The sequence below is a fragment of the Megalops cyprinoides genome, chromosome 13, assembly GCF_013368585.1.
Source record: "Megalops cyprinoides isolate fMegCyp1 chromosome 13, fMegCyp1.pri, whole genome shotgun sequence".
In the NCBI taxonomy this organism is placed as follows: domain Eukaryota; kingdom Metazoa; phylum Chordata; class Actinopteri; order Elopiformes; family Megalopidae; genus Megalops; species Megalops cyprinoides.
In genome coordinates, this window is record NC_050595.1 from 26,075,626 (window position 1) to 26,094,936 (window position 19,311).

Sequence of the window (19,311 nt, forward strand, 5' to 3'; positions counted from 1 at the left end):
CACAGCTTAATTATCAGCAAGAACAATACAACTGACCAACAAGCAAGATGTGCTCAACAGCATTGTCCCTGAAGGACTCATACTCATACACAGCCTACTTTATACTTAGAGTCACTAAATATAACATGCAAGCCTGTTGTTCTGTTACCTGAAATAGGAGTTTCTATGACAAGAACAGGCCATTCAGTTCTTCCAGCCTCACCAATGTGCACATAGAGTATCTATAGAGTATCTAGCAATGTGTCAGGCTTGATCTCGAATGTTCTAAGGGTCTCTTCTTCATTATATTTCCTGGTAAGCTATTCCATGTTTTAATAACTGGAAAAATGTGAAATTTTCCTTGAATTTCATCTTATGCTTTCTTGCTCTGCTGACACAACTCAACTTAAAATAGCTTCTGTAAGGTAACTTTTAAATATTTAAACACTTAAGCCTCCCCTGAAAATGGCAATGACAGATAAATTAATTTACATTTATTCATTTGGCAGATGCTTTTATCCAAAGTGACTTACATAGGTAGAGTTCTTTACAATGTTATCCATTTATACAGCTGGATATTTTACTAAGGCAACTGTGGGTTAAGTACTTTGCCCAAGGGTACAGCAGCAGTGTCCCAGCGGGGATCGAACCGGCAACCTTTTCGGTTACGAGTCCTGCTCCTTAACCACTATGCTACACTGCTACACTAAATAGATAAGCAAACAAATAAATACACACATAAAGTAGTAATTTAACTTTTGCTTTGACTTAAATCTAAAAAGCTTAAAAACCACACGCACCACAGGGTGAATAGGGTGTTCCTCTGCCGACAGAGTGTGGGCACTTCCTCTACGATTGCAGTGAGCCTGTAGGTGGGAGAATACTGAATTAAGTCTTGAGGATCTACCTCACTGAAATACACTGTGCCATTATAATGGTAATGTCAAATGCATGGAACAGAAAAATACAAAACAGAACAGAAAAGAACAGAATAAACTCAATGCACAAATAAAGTCATGCTCACCACAGGATGTTCCTCGGCAGACAGAGTGTGAGCACTTCCTCTACGGTTGCAGTGAGTCTGTAGGTGGCAGAACACCGAATTATCCCTCTGATCCCCTACTTGACTGAGCCGCAGTACATTCCTTGACAAAGGCAGCGCTGATCAAACATGCACACAGTTTAAACAGAATAAATTGGAATAAATAAGCGAATACAAGTCATACTCACCACAGGATGAAGAGGGTGGTCATCGGCAGAGAGAGTGTGGGCGCTTCCTCTGCGATTGCAGTGGCTCTGTAGGTGAGAGGACAACCAATTATCTCTGGATCATCCACCTGGCTGAACTGCAAAGCAACCCTCGATAATGGCTCTGCCAGAAAAATAAAAGAGTAAATAAATGGAAATCAAACACACCGCGGGGTGAAGAGGATGCTCCTCCGGTGACAGAGTGTGGGCACTTCCTCTGCGGTTGCAGTGAGTCTGTGGGGAGAAAACGGTACTATTTCACTGAACTGCAGATCAACAAAGCCCAGACAAAAGCACTACAGATGAAACTGTCTACACAGGACCGGCATGCTAGAAGTGCATGTAAAAGTTTCCTAGCATAGCATTTCATTAGATTATCTGCTTTCATGAAAGCCCTTCCTCATTGTGACTTCCACGGCCTAGATTTACCTTACCTTACCATACCTTTTTATGAGTGATTCATAGTAACTGTTACGCTCAAGGGTAAAATAGTAGTACCCCATCCAGGTTTTGACCCTGCAACCTTACGGCTAGGGTACATGAACATTCTGCGCTTCTAAAGCATGTGTGAGGCTGCTTAAAGGAAGCCGTGTGCAGCGGCGGTGGCGGGTTATTCACTGTGAGGGAGGAGCGGCGGTCGGCGTGGACGCTCCCCGTGGCCTGCAGGCGCCCCAGGTCCTCGCAGAAGGCGTGGAACTCCATGGGCGAGTGGGGGGAGCGGGGCGAGTGGGGGGGCGGCGGGGAGAGGTGGCCGTGGTCGCCGTGCATCGCCAACTCGTCCTCCGTCACGATCTCCCAGTTCTGGGACCAAAAGAACGACAACTTTTTAAAACGCTGCACAGTGGAGTCTAGACTGAACTCCAGAACACAGCAGCTGCCAAATAATTCAAAGCGAAGTCCATTTTTCAAAACAGCTCTCTCTCCCTGCTTCAGCTAAAAGGCTTTTCATCACCGAGGTGCCATGAGGACACCGACTGTTATGCTTAACTCAGCGGTGAAAGCCTCTTTACACCTCTTTACGAATAAAAAAATGAGCTGCTGAATTATGTACAAAAGCCATAAAAACCTGACTTCATCCTGGCCCATAGCTGACTTTGCTGAATGCTCGGTATGGTGCGCTATTTGACCTGACAGCCTTGAGAGAAACCTACACAAAGGTGCCTATTGTTTGATCCAACACAAGTCTTTCATCACAAAATGGCCGAAGTGAAATGTGATTCTGTTTTTGGACTATCTACCGACACTAAGCCTGGCAAGTGACTCACTGCTGGTATTTAAGTCTGTTCATTCCCATCACCAGAAGACATTCAACTGAAAGCAACAGGGACCTACACAATATTATGTATCTGCCGACCGTCTTTCAGTAGAATGTCTACACGAAATCCAGATGCTCAAATGAAAGTGGCTGGTACCTACACAATATTGTATCTTGGCCAGTCTTTAAGGCATATGCTGGGTAAAAGCCCACTGTGGGGGACAGCAACAGGTAATCCCGAAAGGTAATACGGACGTGAGGACGGACAGCGACCAGATGGGTTGTAAATATCTCGCAGGTGCATGCGAATAAATCAGGCCCAGGGGTACAGGAGGGCACTGAGGAATGCCCTGAGTGAAATGTCACCATGAAACGGCGAGCAGATGAGCGTACAGTATGTACACTATGTGAGGTGGGAGCGGAGTGGCGGGAGGCAGCGGCTGGGCGCGGCCGTGCGCTTCTGTAAACACTACACAGGACGGGTCTGGTGAAGTAGAGTGTGCTGATTCGCTGCTGTGTACTGTTTACACAGTATGCAGCACAGGACACACTGTGATTTAACATGTCTCACGCAGCAAAACGGCCACACTGAAACATACAGAAAGAAAACCCTGGAAAGAGCGGCACGGCGGTCATTTTAGCCGTGAGCTGAGTTTCTGCTGTGAGTCAACAGTGGATGTTCTTTTTTTCCCCCGTGTAACAAATTATTGGCAACAAAATTCCCCACTGTCTGACTGCTCTTTTTGCACTATGTGTACTGTAACAAAATGATAGGAATTCTATCATTTCTCTTATAGTACACTATGACAGTTAATCACTTCATTTAGCAAAGCTACATTTCAAATGAGTGCTTTAATTTCATATTCATAATAAGATAGCAAATATATCTAGTATCATTGTATTTCAGGAGGAAAATTTTACTGTTAAATTCACATTTAAATGGTATTTGTCCATGTACACAGTTTTTCTTGCGGGTCAAAATGACTGGCAGCGTTCAAATTAAGTTTTAGGCATTCACTACACCAGAAAAATTACAAAATGGTCCTTACAATTTTTGAAATGGCAATTTGCTGTAGACGTTTTGGCACTGGGATTTTGGGACATGACACAGCACATTACTGCTGAAGTGACTGGCTACTACACAGAATAAGACAGAGCTGATGCTGTGTGCTGTGTGTGGTGCTCTACCTCCGGAGACTCGTGGCGGTTGTGGCTGTCCTCGTGCTCGGAGATCTGTCGCCGGGCGGCGAAGGCGTGGTGCGCCTCCATGTGAATGGTCTGCCTCCGCTCCGCCTCCAGCAGGCTGTCTCTGTCAGAGGGGACGGAGCACTCAGTCAGCCCAGTCTCCCGGCAACATGTGTCATCATTCAGAAGACTACACTCCTTATTATTACACCAAACCTCAAAATGCACCATTTAGTTTAAGCCCATATTCAAGCCACATTCTGTCTGTCTGTTATTTCTCCAAACCAATGACAATCTGAAAATAAAACTCTGTCCTTGAAATAGGAGTTTATACCTCAGGTGGGTCATGATTCTGATTGTGTACTGAATGCACTCCTTCAAAATGGGAAGAGGACAATTGCTAATTCCATATAATGGAGCCATATACATGTTTTCTACTGTTAGGTAAACCGAGAGGAAGGGAAGGCATACTGGACTGTGGGCCTGTGCCACTGCGTGGTCCTCGTCTCGTGATTGACGTAGTAGGTTCTCCCCAGGTTGTCCTGCCGTTCCTCCCAGCCAGGGGGCAGCGCAGGCAACTGGTGGTGGTGCCGAGGGCCAGACATATCCTGGGCTTCCAGGAAATCCCAGCCCGGCTGCACATAAAAGACAACACAGATTTATACAACATGGCCAGGTGCCACAGTGATGCAGTTACCAGCAAAAACATCTCATGTCAGACACACGAGTCAACTTTCCCGTGAAATCTCCTGTGCTGCTCTGTATGTTTCCTTGCCTATCCCAAGGACTCTGAACTGCAGTTCCAAGTCACTCTCAGGATGAATGTAAATTCCACCAGAGCACAGGCGCTTGGCTGGGAATATACAATTTGTCCTTTTAGATATGCTGATTGACTGTTAGGATGTAAAAGTAAGATGACAGGGTGCATTAATTAATAACTGCCTAAGAGGCAGCAGTCATGAACCTTGACGTATTATTGTTCAAAAAAACAAATCTGGTGTTTCCTGTTCTTCCAGAAGAACATTCTTTCCAGGTGCACGCCCATCATGGGCATCCTCTACCTGTCTTTTAAAAGAAACAAACTGAAAGCCATTTCTGTCCAGTTCACTCACATAAACACCATTACCGGCACAGACTAAAGATTAGCAGAGGTGAGAGGAATTCAGGTGTGACTGATCTGGTGTTGTAAGAAAAAAAAAAAAAAAGAGAGGATGAAATTTATGGAAAAAACTTACTTCCACGTCCTCACTCTGCTCCGCTCCGTCCTCTTCTGAGCCGCAGGTTTTCGGCAAGTATGTCATCTTGAGTCGCAGATGACCTTTCACCCTGGACTTGTGACTTGAGCGAAACAAGAGCAAAACAAAATGAGCAAGACCCACATTCCCAACCAAACATCACACGCCTAATTTTAAGGCAACATTCTGCACTTTGAGCCACATATTTACGCGAGTGTTGCTTTTTTTCCTCTAACTGCACAGGGTAATGGGTCTGGTAGCTGCTGATATAAATGAAAAATGTATAGAAATCAATAATGTAACCATAGCTAAAATTCTCTCCAAAGCTAGGTAATGCGATTACACCGAACTGGAGCTCAACTTTTATAAAATGCCATGATTGTAAAAAATGAAAAATGACTTAAAACGCTGTATTGTCGTGTCCTCAGACTTGTTCAAACGCGCACACCCGTGTGTTATTTAATAAGGAAAATTCAGAGAGCTCCTGCCAAGTTCAAATACGAACCAAAACAGCATTTTTACTCCATTTTTTACAGGCCTGTCTAGCCTGATCCAACTAATAATATTCAGCCATGCAATTCATCCATTGCTCCAAAATGAAACATTCAGTTTGGCTTTTCTTATTCAACAGGAAAGTTTAGACTGATGTTTAGGCCCCAGGCATCCAATAAGTCTGTTGGAGTTTAGACTCTGATTCAGACCATAACAACATAAAAAAAAGCACGGCAACAGCAAATCTCACAATGACGAACCAGGGCAAATTGCTTTAACAATTGACCGATATTGCTTTCAGATGTGGAACAAAGGGTAACATGGTGACATTTGCTTGACCGCGTTCAAAGGTTAGGGAAATGGCACTTGCTAACATAACGGACATGCGTCAGTGTCAGAATCAGGAAAGAAAGATTTGAGTATTAATGAAAAAAGCCAACCTTCTTGGATGAAGGAGAAAATCCTTAAATGTATATGGCCTTTCAATGTTAGGATTTTCTGTCTGAAACAAAATTAAAGAAACAAAAAAAGGTTTAAAACAGTGTGATCAAGGCTACGTCAAGATTTATTTTAAACATGTAGTCATGAAATACATACCCAGATATAAAGGTAAACAATGGAAAAACAATTTAGTAGTAAAATGAGTCAATGTTAACAGTACTAATGCAGGTGTTATGTGTTTGGTGTGATGGTAGACCAGATCAAATGATAAGAGAAGGCATTCTCTTTCCACAGCTGTGGTGTGGAACACACAAACCATCTGTTGTGGCCACACAAAAAAAATGGGGGCATTCATGTTTCCATGGGTGGGTAAAGGGTGCTTGTGTAGGTGAATAAAACAGGACTGATCCAATGGACTGAGTGTGAAAATCAGAGTAGGTCCAGTGAGGACAGAATGGTTAAAATAACACAGTAATGGAATGGAAATGTCAACATGAAACGAATCTATTTCAAATTAAAACGTCAGTTTAGTGTACTGCATAAATGCCTTCATTTATAGGAAAATGAGTAAAATACAATCCATACAAAATTTTTCTCAGTAAAATCATAAGGCTGAAATCATAAAATGATAAGGCTTTCTCTCCTTTCCCCGGCTGTTAATATATAGTATAAAAAGTATAAAAAAAATGGATACAGGTGCAAAACCAGCATTGCTTAAAAAAAAGACCTTACTTTTGATTTGAAATGAATAAGGACCATCAATGATCATCATCAATGCCCCCTTTGAGGAAACTCACTGGGATCTGGTGCAGAGGCACGTCCACCTGCCCGAGAAAGTCATCCCGTGTCTGCAGAGCATGGAACAAACAGGAGAGTTCAGACTGGGTTCAGACTGCTGCGTGTCTTTAACGGTCAGAGAGGACAGCACACATGCGCACGTGTACAGATGCGCGTGTACAGACACGCACACACAAGCGTGGGCACACACATACACACATGCGTGCACGCGCACACGCACACAAACACACATATACACATACACATACGCACACACATACACCACACACACACACACACACACACACACACACACACACACACACGCACACGTACACATGCACAGTTCAACAATGTAGAGCCATAAGGCAGTATTGCAGCATATAGCCACGTAGCACTGGATACAACTACTGTATAGAACACCTTATATAACAATATAGCCGGGGAATGCATAGGCATTTCACTTCAATAGAGGCCTTTAATTACAGAAATTAATTCCAATGTATGTATTTTAATACCTACAAATGGCAAGTAAATTTGACTTTGCATTGGAAAAAATGTGTAAAACATGTACAATGCAAGTGCGTGTGTGTATATTTGTGTAAAAAATCAAGAGAGCCTAAACTACGCAACATATGATGTCGATCTGTATTATACAGTTCATTACAATCATTGCCTTACAGTTTAAAAACTGCAAATACTACAGTGACAGAAAAGCTGGGATTCTGAACGTCACATTACATACAAATCGAGCCACACCAGCAAACCTCTCCGGTCTCTGTGTTCCGTCTAATAGCACCTTTTATGGAAAGTCACATTGAGGGGTGAGAATATATTTATGGCCGTTTCCTTCTGTGCCAACTGCAGAATGTCTACTTTCGTACTACAGATGATGCTGAGGCAGCTAAAAGAACCCACAGGCATTATCCCCCCGGGCTCTGTCAACGTCAGAAGCGGAGCGCGCAGGCAAACGGAGGCCAGCAGAGCGCCTCCAGCAGCCGAGAGCTCCCGCCTCGCGGCCGCGCAACCCGAGAGCCTCGGCAGCGCACCCGAAAGCACAGAGCCCCCCCGAGCCCTCGGGTCCCCTCGCGCACCGAATGGCATAAACACCTCCGAAGTGATTTATTCAACATAACCGCCGCACCCCCCTCCCCCCCCCCCCCGATATCTGGGCCGCTGCCAAGGCAAACGGGGTGCCCGCGGCAGGGCGAGGGCGAATTCGCACCCTCCCGCCCGGAGGAGGGGAGCCCGTTTCTGCTCGGCTCTGTCGCTGTGGGGAATCCCGCGAGGTCACTCCCATACGGGTCACACAAGGGGACATAATGAAGACTAACTGCTTATTTTGACTCAGTTTTAAATGCTGATCTAAGGTAACTTTAGCATTACTCAAATTAAAACAGCAACCATGAGACGATAGAGGGGTGGTTACTTGCATTGACTGACAAGCTAACATACTTAGCAGAACCGTCTCATCTGCAATCTCAAAATACAGAGAGCAGAACTGTCTGTGGTAACTGTGCGTGATTCATCACATGGTCCTCGTATGTTTTTGACATGCTTGACACATTAATCCCTCAAAATCCATAGGATATTCTCATGGTTTGGCACAGTTTTTTGCTGTTGAGGGAAACATAAGCTAAAAATCAATATTCCTGAGTAATATACCCAAGCAGTAAGGGATAAATACACTAACAAAGCTCATAAAATGATTAAAAAGGTAACAATGATTACACTTAAAAAGCAGGTCAGAAAAAGCACATAAAAAACACAGCCAGTGTCGTTTCACTGTGGAAAAGGAGGAGAGGAGAAAAAGTAGGCCAAGTTAGAGGTTTTGTTTTTGGAACAAAATAATTTTTGAAATTGTTTCCAGCTGGTACCATGCATTTTGCAGGTCAGCGTCTTCAACTGCGAAATAAATCATTTGGTCTCTTCATTGCGAGTCACAAGAACCCTTCTGATTAAAGTAATAAGCATAATTATCTTCCTACTCATCAGGGTAAATTTTACACTATACTAGCCTATTGTTCAAAAGAACAAATCATCTGTCTAAAATGCAGAAGGGAGTAACACTCAGACAACTCACTGGGATCATTAGGGCAGTGGTCTGCTCGATACAACAGCACTCTTCCAGAACAAAATTATGCTTCTGCTACATAAAGAATTATTCATAAATTATCAGTCATCAGCTCCCTCTGGGAATATGGGGGACTGCAAATATATCATATATACAAACATTTATTTCAAAGCAAATCACTCTAATTTCAAATACAAGGAAAACAATTTATGGAACTGAGCTGCAACTGGTAAAATACACAGACTTCCAACCAGTAACAGATAATAGATCCCTCTCCTGTATTACAGCTGCTCTCTGATAGCTGGGGTTACTGAGAGGTCACACAAACTCATGTTATTCATCTTGACACAAAGGGAAATGCAGTGTAAGAAACAAAAAAGTAACACTCTTATAAATTTAATAATGAAAACAAAGGCCAAGCCACCAAATGGGAGGCTTATATTTCATTCCAAATGCCCAATGACAAGGACACTATTTTCTGGAAATCCTTTAACAATAAAACCTGAACGGTCCACCTTGTGCGCTTGTAAGAAATACAGTTCTACACAACAACAAAACAAAAGACAAAATGATAAAATGAGGCAGAAAGGGGAAAAAACAGTCTGATAGAAATGTGCATACTCCGACTCATACTCCTAACCACACAGACGTTTCTGATTATTTCAGATGCCTCAAACCAGAAACCAAAAAAAACAGGATGATTTGTTTTCCGGAATGCTGTTTGAAAGAAAATGTGGGGGGAAAAAAAGAAAAACAGAAAGGTATAAAAAAAATAATAAAAATCCAAAGAATGCTTCACAATCAGCCCGTCCTGTTACGAATCAGTTGTAACGGTAACGTGCCGGAGCCAAATTAAAGAACGTTCACAGTGCATGCAAAGAAAGGAGCTTTTCTGCTCCATGGAGGACATTGTCATTGGTGTAGCAGTGAGAATGACCAAGAGAGACTGAACAGCACCATCACAGTGGAAGCACCTGCTGAGCAGTTGTGTCACATGATGCTATTTGTGTACCATTTCGGTCATTCTGTCACAAGGCAGTTTCAATGCTCATCCTATGACTAGTCACTATGTTATTCAGTCGTAGAGTGTGTAACGTTCACACTTATTTCACTAGAAATACAGTAACAGCATTTTACCGCAAAGCTACACGTTTCAACAAAAATCTGTTTTACATTCTGTCAGTGCAATCTTGCAGGCGACTAGCTCCGATTGTACTTCTGCCAAGTGTGAAAATGTCCACCAAAATTGCCTGATTTCAGAAGCAGAGTTTGTGAAAGGGCCAGCCAAAAGCCACTAAAAAAATGACCATTCAAAAGCATGAAGTTCTAGAAGTGGTTTCTGGAGAGCCATTTCCCGAGGAACCACAGCAGCAGAGAGGTAACGAAACTGGGAAGAGGAAAGACGCAACAGCGAAAAAAATACAGGCAGAGGCAGAGGCTGACCGAGCTGTGGACAGAGTGAGCATTTATTTAATGCACTATTTATCTGGCAGTGCCGTGTGGCTCGGAACCCGTAGCCACATCCTGAGGCGCTGACACAGGCCGAGACTCCGCAGATTCAAAAATTCATGCGGTGTATCGGCCCTGACTCTTGACCATTCTGAAGAAAGAAACCCCCGAGCCAACCCATACAACGCGTTAATGTTTTCAATCGTCCTGGGTGTTCTAGCCTTGAATTGACGAAGACAAAACAGGATTTGCATGGAAGACGGAAGAGATTTACAATGAGGCTTTTTCAGTTTGCGCAGAATCCGGGAGATAATATTATTCTATTCAGATTCGTTTGTTGTGCAATATTTTTTCATGTAAATCACTCACACAAATTGAGTTAAAAACAGGAAGGGACTTTTTGTCCCTCCAAGAAGGGAAAACAGCATTTTTTGCTTCGGAAAATTCCACTTCCAGCGCATTGCAGTCTCACATCTGCGCACTGTGGTTTGTGTGCCATGTTTGCTATAGCATTTATATACTTCTGTGAGGCTTGTTTTCTAACGTTCAAAACCAATATGTAAAAATCAAACACATATACAGCCCCTTCCTGAAGCTGCATCTTGGATATTTCTTAACATGCATCAGCAGACAATGACGCAATGATCACTGACCACGTATCTGAGAGAAGAGACTGAGGTTCACTGAAAAAAGTCAGCATGTTTTGAACCTCAGAACAGACACACAAGTTCTAAATGACAAAAGCAGCCCATTTCAGCTTCCAGTCGCATATTATTTTTATCATTCAGCACTGGTGGCATGAGAGCGGGAGCCCTGCATGTCCTCCAAGCGAGGCTGTGAGGCTGTTTTTGCATTCTGTTCGCGTATGAGTTCCACGGGACGAACAGCCAGCTGCTGTGTGGGCACCCGGTCTGAACGGACTGACACATTCCTTCAGGAGAGGGAAACCAGGTACCAGCTCAAACGTCTGTGGAGACCGTGGGAGGAAATAAAAACAGCATTCCTGCCAGTCAAAGAGCCGGACCTCTCAGCACTCTGCACACAGGGGACTGCGGACATGCCCGCTGTAGCTGAAGGAGAGGAGACAGCCAGGGCCAGCTTACGGGCCACACAACAAAGGGCTCCTTGCATGCCCGATCGGTAAGGGGCGCACACACCACCACGCCAGCCCGCTTTGCCCCCTTTTTCCTTCACACTCGGCTGACAAGGACAACAACTGTTTTGTAACTGCAGAAAATCCTGGTCTAAAAATGTCAGAAAATAAAATCCAAAACAAGTTATGTTTCCTGTTATGTTGACTTCTTGACACGGTTACATGTACCATGCTGGGAAAATATATACCGTAAGGACATAGCCTTTTTACTGGAAACTGAAGAGGATCAGGGCAGGGGCATGTGGACATGGAAAACTACAATCCTGGCAGGTTATTATCTGCTTTTATATTTTAATGGCCTATGAAGCACAAATGCAAATTATTCCATGTTTACGGTATTATAACACATTACAGCCAAAGCTGTACAGACACACTGTCTCACTGAAGATATTTTTCACAGTTCAAAAGTAAAAGGCCATTTTACGTGCCTGAGCAATGTTTAGTATGCTGTGAAATGATAAACATATCAGCGGAGCCATTCATACGCAGAGCAGGCATTAAGCCAGCACACTGACGATTCAATTAACAGTTTATTTCCTCTTAGCTGCAGCGCCCCATCCCTGAATTAAAAAACACGCAATATACAGGCACAAACACACATTAGCCCTCCGACTGAACTGTCTTTGATACATGAGCTGGGGGACTTAGGGGAGAGGTGCACAGTGAAGAGTATCCCATATCTCTAATTGAGGTTATATGAGAGTCCAGCTGAATTAAATGCCACTACTCCCCATTACTGCTAACTACTGATGAGGACAGAGATGGAGTAGGGGTCGGGGAGTAGACGCACCTCCTATTGACGTCAGCTGAGCAACTCGCGGGCACCTGACGACTCGTTAGAGGGAGCCGAGATGAGCGTGCTGACGAACTCTGGCCAACAAAAACTCACCCTAACCCAACAGAACAAAACCATTTCTGCCCTACTGCCACAGAGTACTAGCCACTGGTGGCTAATGTCACTGAGCTGTATGATGTTTTGGGCTACTGGGCTCAGCCGGGCACTTTAGGCGAACATTTTTGCTTCATTGAATACATTACGTTCATTTCCACATTTACAAATACTGGTGCACATGTGTGTTTATGTTCTATGTTGTAACATAATTACGTAACACCTGTACAGTACAATATGTGCCTGCTTTGGCAATACTGTTTTACTTTGCCTTGTCAAGGAAGAACTGAACTGAACTGTGAGAAAGACAGAAAGAGAGAGATTGGTTAAGAGACACAGCACCAGAAAAAGGCTGAGGGAGAGGGAGTGAGAGAGAGACAGAGAGAGAGAGAGAGAGAGAGACTGACACCCAAAGCCCCACAAACAGGCCCTGACAGGGCTGACAGTGAGAGGGAGGGAACGCGCCGCCCTTTACCGGCAGCAGGCACGGACCCCCGTCCCCGCACTCACAGCTCCCCTGCCTCCATTTCGCGACCCCCCGCCTGCAGATAGCTGACATGACCGAGGGCTCCTCTAATATCACGCTGTTAAATTTGAATCCACGGGCCTGCATATCGTTACGATGGGCCAGACTATCTGGAGTCAGGAGAAATATTTCGGAGGCTGTTTATTTATAGTCAGGGGGCCTCTTCTCCCACTCCTATTATTAGCCCAGGGTAAATATTTAAACGGATTACCCAAAGCGTTAACAGAATAATAAAAACAGAGACCCCCCCTAAACTGTAGCGTGCCTGTACACACACAAGTCGGTTTGTTAGTATCGACAACAGGTATCGGATTCGTTTGTTTGTTTTTCCTTTTTCTTTTTTTTCCCCCCACACCCCCCCCCCAAGCGCTTGCGCCTGGAAGTTGCTAATGAATGACTGTGATGTAACTGAATCCTTATGAATGTTTGTCCACATTGGGCTTGTTAATTGCATGACTTAGCTGTATCTGCCTTCTCAGTTACTCAACTTTGCTCTTACTTGCTTTGCAGGGAGCTAAGCGGCTGACAGCGGGTAAACAGAGCTGCCAAAACAGAGAGGGCGAGGGACAGAAAGTACGACTGCCGTGCTGATTTTCGCTGCGCGCGATTCAGCCGAGCACATTCAACGATCAGACGTTTTCGCTGGGTTTTCAGGCAATGGCGAGCGCGACTTTTTCGGTAGCGTTGGCAAGGAGTTTGACAAGGAGAAAGCGCAACATAACTGCTGGTGACACTGCTGGCACAAACACTGAGCCCGCACAGAGACTCTGAAACCTCCCGGCAGGATAAAGTATCACTGGTTTATATGAAGGCTTACCTCCAAGACATCTAGTTTAGATTATAAAAAAGATCAACGGTGCCAACGGCGCAACACAATGGTTTACATTTCTGATCCTGTGATTACTTTTCGGGGGGATTTAGAGAGAGTCTGCTCACAGCACAAACACCCGATGATTGCATTTCAAAGCCATCGTCAAACTGCAATCTCACACCCAATTTCCTTAAAATGTCAATGTTTACAGAGCCGCTTCCTAGGCTTTTTAAGAGACGCGAACATATCTACCTCCAATTCATACAATACACAACATACAGGTTTAAAACGTGTGGGTGTGCTTTCTGACATATTGGCCTTAGTGGTTTCACACAAAACAAGATTAATTGATGATGAGAACGTTCCTGAGGGCTCGCTTGTTTCTCTTAACACAAGAAATCAAATTCTTCTGGACTTAGCAGTAACGGAGAGTGGGACATGGCATATGGATGTTAATAGCTCGGTAATGGCTGGACACTGGCAGAGGGCTGACAGCTTCTTCTTTCGAGACCGAATTAATTGTAAAACTGACAACAGCTGACACCAGAAAAATACAGTTATGTGGTGCGGAGACACTATCCCCACTCAGTAAACAACACTTAGCGACGGGCCAAATATGAGCACATATTCTGCTGGTCAGAGGAGTCACGTGTATTGCCTGCTGACATTTTGTTTGTGCTGAAGCGTTTTGACCATTCTTCGCCTCCTTTCTTAAGGCTCCTTAAGCACATTAGCACCACATTTGAAACCACTTTCTGACAGTTCTCAGTTCTCCGGGAGTTTTGTGAAGAAGTGTTCGTGGTTATACCCTAAAGACCACTGCATACCCACTACTACTGAATATGCTGCTATCACTGGTACTGTACCAGTACGGTTTTAAATAAAATGCACACAATAGCCAATGCAAAAAAGCACCTCTGCGTACTGCGATCTTTTTTCATGCTATGTAATGTTGCCAGGGATTGTTAATATGCGTCCATGTATCCCTCCTCCACAAACTGTGCAGAACAGGCTGTCCTTGCTTCACACCCTCTAGTGCCTCTTTTCCAGCAATCCACTGCTGTCCTTTTCATGACAGGCTGTGTAGTGGCACACGCTTCCCTTCAGGGACTAAAAAAACGAACATACCTCGTGCAATGCCAACTGTTTTCCTTTTTAACCTTCTCACTCATCCACACGGTGAAAGGAGAACCCCTTACCCTGGCGTTTCTCCGTTCCGTACCGCCCGGAACGCGGTCACCTTTGTGGCTTGCGTTTGAATCCTTAATCGAGCCACAGATCCAGCCCTCGGTGCCGTGAGACACGTGGATGTGAACGTGCGGAGGACCGCAACTAGACCGGCTGGGGTTGGAGACGCGGCAGGAGATGTGCCTGTAGGGCACCTCCAGGGAGATGCTCCTCTGCAAGGCGTGGTGGCAGTGGCTCTCCTCCGGGGCCTCCTCCCGAATGTCCCCCGGGCCACCGGCGTGGCTCTTCTCAGGGGATTTCAGCAAGGGCAGGCAGGACGTGCTGCGGAAGAGCTTGACGTGGCGGTACGTGGGCTCGGGGTCCGGGTCCGAGCCCCGGGAGGGGGGGTTGGAGGTTTCGGGTCTCTGCTGAGGGAGGTGCAGCATGAGGCTGGAGCGCCAGCCCGCGTGGTCCTGCTCGTCCTCGGCCCTCCTCGGCGCCGGCGCACTCCAGTGCACGGGCCGGGCGTCCCGCGGCTCCAGCGCGGGGCAGCCGCCCCGGGACAGCCGCAGGCCATTGACGGCGGTGGCGACAGAGCCCTTGGGGCCGGCCGGCTCCTCGTCCTCACCCGCCGACAGCAGGAGCTGGTGGGAGGTCTGGTAGGGTCCGCGCGCCGGCGGGGCGGGCGCAGCCGCCACGGGGCTGACGGGCGAGGCGGGCGGCGTGTTGCACGGGCTGCGGGGGAAGATCACCAGGGAGGAGCAGCGGCGCAGCGGCACACGGGGCCCCCGCCGCGCCGGCCCCCTCTCGGGCCCCGGCCCCGCCGCCCGCTCCGCCGCCTCCGCCTCGAAGATGCTGCTGCTGCTGCAGTAGCCGCCGTCGCTGGTGGTGCTGCTGCCGCACGAGCCGGCGTCCCCGCTGGGGGCCAGGTCCCCGCTGCTGCTCCCCGGGCTGGCCTCCCCGCCGCCCGGGTCGCCCTCCTCCGCCCGCCCTCCGCCCGCACAGCGCTCCAGGTCCCCATTCAGTTTGCAGGGCTGCAGGGAGATCTGCAGAGTGCTCTTCTTGCTGCCGCCGCCGCTCACCTTGGGTATAAATACGGACGAGTAGCGCAGTAAATTACCATACTCCGGTGACAAGGGAGGCAAAGCCAGCTGCCCTGGAGTCACCTTCATGTGGACGGAGCCGTGCACCGCCGAGCCCAGCGCGCCCTCCTCGCCATGGCTGCAGCTCTCCGACAGCGGGTCGGTGTTGCTCCTCCTGGTCGCGAAGTGCAAACGGAGCCGGCGCGCCATTTGTCCAAACTTTTTAATGCCTAGGATCCGGGGAGAGGCATGGCGAGAGAGAGCCGCTTGGAAAAAAAAAAGACGCGAGGCAACTGCTCCGGATCCCCTTCTGTGATTACAATCATTAGCGGCTGCGCATAGCCAAAATAGCTCCGGTCACGGCCCGCATTCCTCCCGGGGCCGCGCTGGAGCGATTAGCCGGGGGGGGGGGGGGGTCAGCTGAACTCTGAGGCGTAAGCGCGACCCGGGGCGCGCGCGGTAGCAGCTCCCGGGACGGCAGGCGTTCCCCCCGGCGTGCTGTGCCTTTAAGGAGACGAGGCGCGTGCAGTGCCGTGGCAGACGGCACCGGAGCGGCTCTAAAGGCAGAACTCAGCTGCTCGACTGAAGCCCGGCCAGACCCCCGCTCCTGTTATACCTTCTCCAGTTTTGCGCAGACGGAACCCAGCTCCCCTCCTCCCAAACCCCCCCCCCCCCCTCCCCCATTCCAAAAAAAAAAAAAACACAGCCACCCTGCATTTTGGATTTGAGCTCCGCGGTGCCGTTTCCTTCGGGTCCGGGTCGGTCGGGACTCCGGCGCGAGGTCCAGCAGCAGCACCGAGTCCTCCTCCCCGCACCGACGCTAATATTTTTACCCATAGGTGTAGAATTACAGGAAATCAGTAGGAATGGGGTCTGGCATAATTCAGCACCAAACTGCGGATTGAGTTTCCAAACAGCTTCCATACCAGCAAACCACGGGGCCTGCAGAAATATGCAGGAAGCTACTGGCAGTTCTCACAAACTGCAGGGCTGACTACCGTCGTGAGCCCACCGCCTGGCTCCCAGCGTCAGCCCCTTTGATGCACACTCTGAGCAGGGGAAAATGGAGCAGCTCGGTTTCAGCTAACCGCTCTCCGCGCAATTCCCTGAAGAGCTGCTAAATCCAGCGAAAGCCTACCTAAACAAAACGCTGCCTAAAAGTACGCCTCACTTAAAACATATTAATATTTTCACACTGCGCCTGGTCGCGAATAAGCCAGCTCCAGGAAATGTAAGGCAAAAGGCCACACAATCCGTCACCTGAAACCCCTTGTTGTTGCCAGTGCTGATTTAATGCCTGTTCCCCCTGTCACTGGCATTCTGCTCATTCAATCAATAACGGCTGCATGCAGCTATGACATTTTCGGGGACAGGGCCGGCACGTAACACCTTCCCCTGTGCAACTTTAACTGTAAATGACACAGCGCAGAGGCGGTAACTTACGGTCTGACCTGTGAGAGTCTCTACAAGGGCGACCCCACACAGCTCCTTCATTAAATGTATCTCAGTACCAGCTCGTCTGTTCAGAGGTTCAGGAGAAACTCTACTCACCGCCACCCGCTCTGTCCACAGCCATTTTCACTATACTAGATTTCTGTAAAGTGGCATCCTTTAAATAGGCCAGCGTGAGGTTTTGCAAACCGCCTGCCCATCTCATGAAACATTCAAGGGAGACGACGGCAGGCTTTGCACCTGAGAGACGCCGGATAGCAGGGAAAGCATGGATTTGGATGTACCAGGCGTTTATAATAATGGCGCATACAAGGACGAATGACAAATGACTGATACAACCAATCACTTTACCTGAGTTCCATCTTCTCAATATAGCACACTTTGGTACCTTCACACCACAACATGCCCCTACATTCAGTGGTTCAGCCACTTCAAGCTCAGATTATCCCCATCTGTGCTATAAATACTAATACATGCTTATTGTAATAACACTTCAACATCTACATACGAGCAAAAACTTTATTAGGAAGCTAAGTGAGTCTTTGTTTCAGAGAATTACCCATTACCTTAATAGAACGTCTACACAAATGCTTTGTGCGTAGGTTTTTTTTAACCTTAACTGGAGACAGATAGCTATTATCATTATTAGGTCATACCTCTGAGGATTTAATAGCTAGCTTCCACTTTTAATACCATCCCAGAGCATATTCAATTTCCTCTACCTGAAGTTTATAGCAATAAACATCAACAAATTTATAATGGATAATTTCTGGCCAGTTAAGGCACCAAAGAGTTCAAATATTTTTTGGAATGGATGCATATACCTAAATGTTCTACTTTATTTTTGGTTACTTGAGATCCAACCATAAATACTATATCAACACTCTATTCATCTGTTACATATTGGTCATTAAGGCTCGATAAAACCTTTAAAAAATATGTAAGGGGACAGCCAAGAAATAAAAAAACATTTAAATGCAGACAAAATTACGACTGCACAGACTTCCATAAAGTTTACTTTTTCAGCCTCAGGGGAGCTGAATCCACAAAAAACAGAAATCCTGCCATAATAATGAAATATTGAGGTTACTTCTGAAGCATACAAGTGGGATGCACAGGTGAATTTGTCCAATGAAAGACAGATGCGGACTGGGCCAAACCCAAAGATAAGCCAATCAGCTCATCACAGAGATCCAGATTACAGATTCAGAACTGACGGCCGGTCGTGTTCTCAGCTTGTGAGGAAGCCACCAGCCTCACTAGGTTTGCATGTCAACACTATGATGTGGGCCCAGGCATTGGCATTAGGCACGTGCCACACCTACCAGGCGATTCTCATCAAACACCTCCAGCAGTAGCCGGTGCTTCCGAGGGTGCACCTGAAAAACACAAGAGCAGAAAGTGTGACCTCACTCCAGCAACGCTGTGCTGCACTCACATAACCCTGAAGCCTTGACAAGATGCGTTATGGAGGAACTACCTCAGATTTCATTTCAGATTAAATTCTCAGTCCCTAAACTAATTTCGGAGGACAACTTCCTAATTCATCATCATCATTATCATCATTATCATCATCATCATTATCAATCTGTGTTTAGGCCAGTGCACAGCAAAAGCCTCTCCCAAATGTTCCCCTGTAACATGCTGTTCATTTGGGCTGCCTGCCTCCCACCCCCCCCCCCCCCCCCCCCATCTCTCGGCTGCTGCTCAGTTACTCTTATTGTCCATCTGTTATCGGTTCTGCACTTGCCACATCCTGCCAAAGTCAATTTCCTCTTTTAATTGTAATAAGTATATCTTCAGGATTTTCTTGTTCCCTAATCCAAGATCCTCCTTCCTTCTTCAAAGCTAAACCTGCCATTAAGCTTGTCACTAATGTCACTAATAGTCAATATGAAATATTTTAAAAAAGAAAACTGCTGTACACCCACACACACACACACACACACACACACAATGACGTGTGTGTGTGTATATATAAATATATATGCATGTATGTATATATATATATATATATATATATATATATATATATATATATATATATGTGTGTGTGTGTGTGTAGAGAGAGAAAGAGATATTATACTAGTATTGAA

At 46.3% G+C, this 19,311-nt stretch overlaps 1 protein-coding gene across 3 annotated transcripts in view; it reads right to left on the reverse strand.

The window, feature by feature from the left end:
• LOC118787746 (E3 ubiquitin-protein ligase NEDD4-like) overlaps nt 1-19,311 on the reverse strand; it is a 35,435-nt gene that overhangs the window by 7,936 nt on the left and 8,188 nt on the right. Inside the window, exons 5-16 of one of the 3 annotated variants that reach the window (XM_036543387.1) lie at nt 18,541-18,594; nt 14,714-15,763; nt 6,633-6,683; nt 5,835-5,896; nt 4,903-5,005; nt 4,139-4,302; nt 3,671-3,791; nt 1,846-2,028; nt 1,396-1,461; nt 1,210-1,275; nt 1,004-1,060; nt 780-845 (exon numbers count right to left, since the gene is read on the reverse strand). In XM_036543387.1, the coding sequence (XP_036399280.1) occupies nt 780-845; nt 1,004-1,060; nt 1,210-1,275; nt 1,396-1,461; nt 1,846-2,028; nt 3,671-3,791; nt 4,139-4,302; nt 4,903-5,005; nt 5,835-5,896; nt 6,633-6,683; nt 14,714-15,763; nt 18,541-18,594 (2,043 nt within the window). Of the gene's footprint in view, nt 1-779; nt 846-1,003; nt 1,061-1,209; nt 1,276-1,395; nt 1,462-1,845; nt 2,029-3,670; nt 3,792-4,138; nt 4,303-4,902; nt 5,006-5,834; nt 5,897-6,632; nt 6,684-14,713; nt 16,010-18,540; nt 18,595-19,311 lie in introns of those variants that run through there. The other 2 variants (XM_036543386.1, XM_036543385.1) reach the window with 2 other exon arrangements.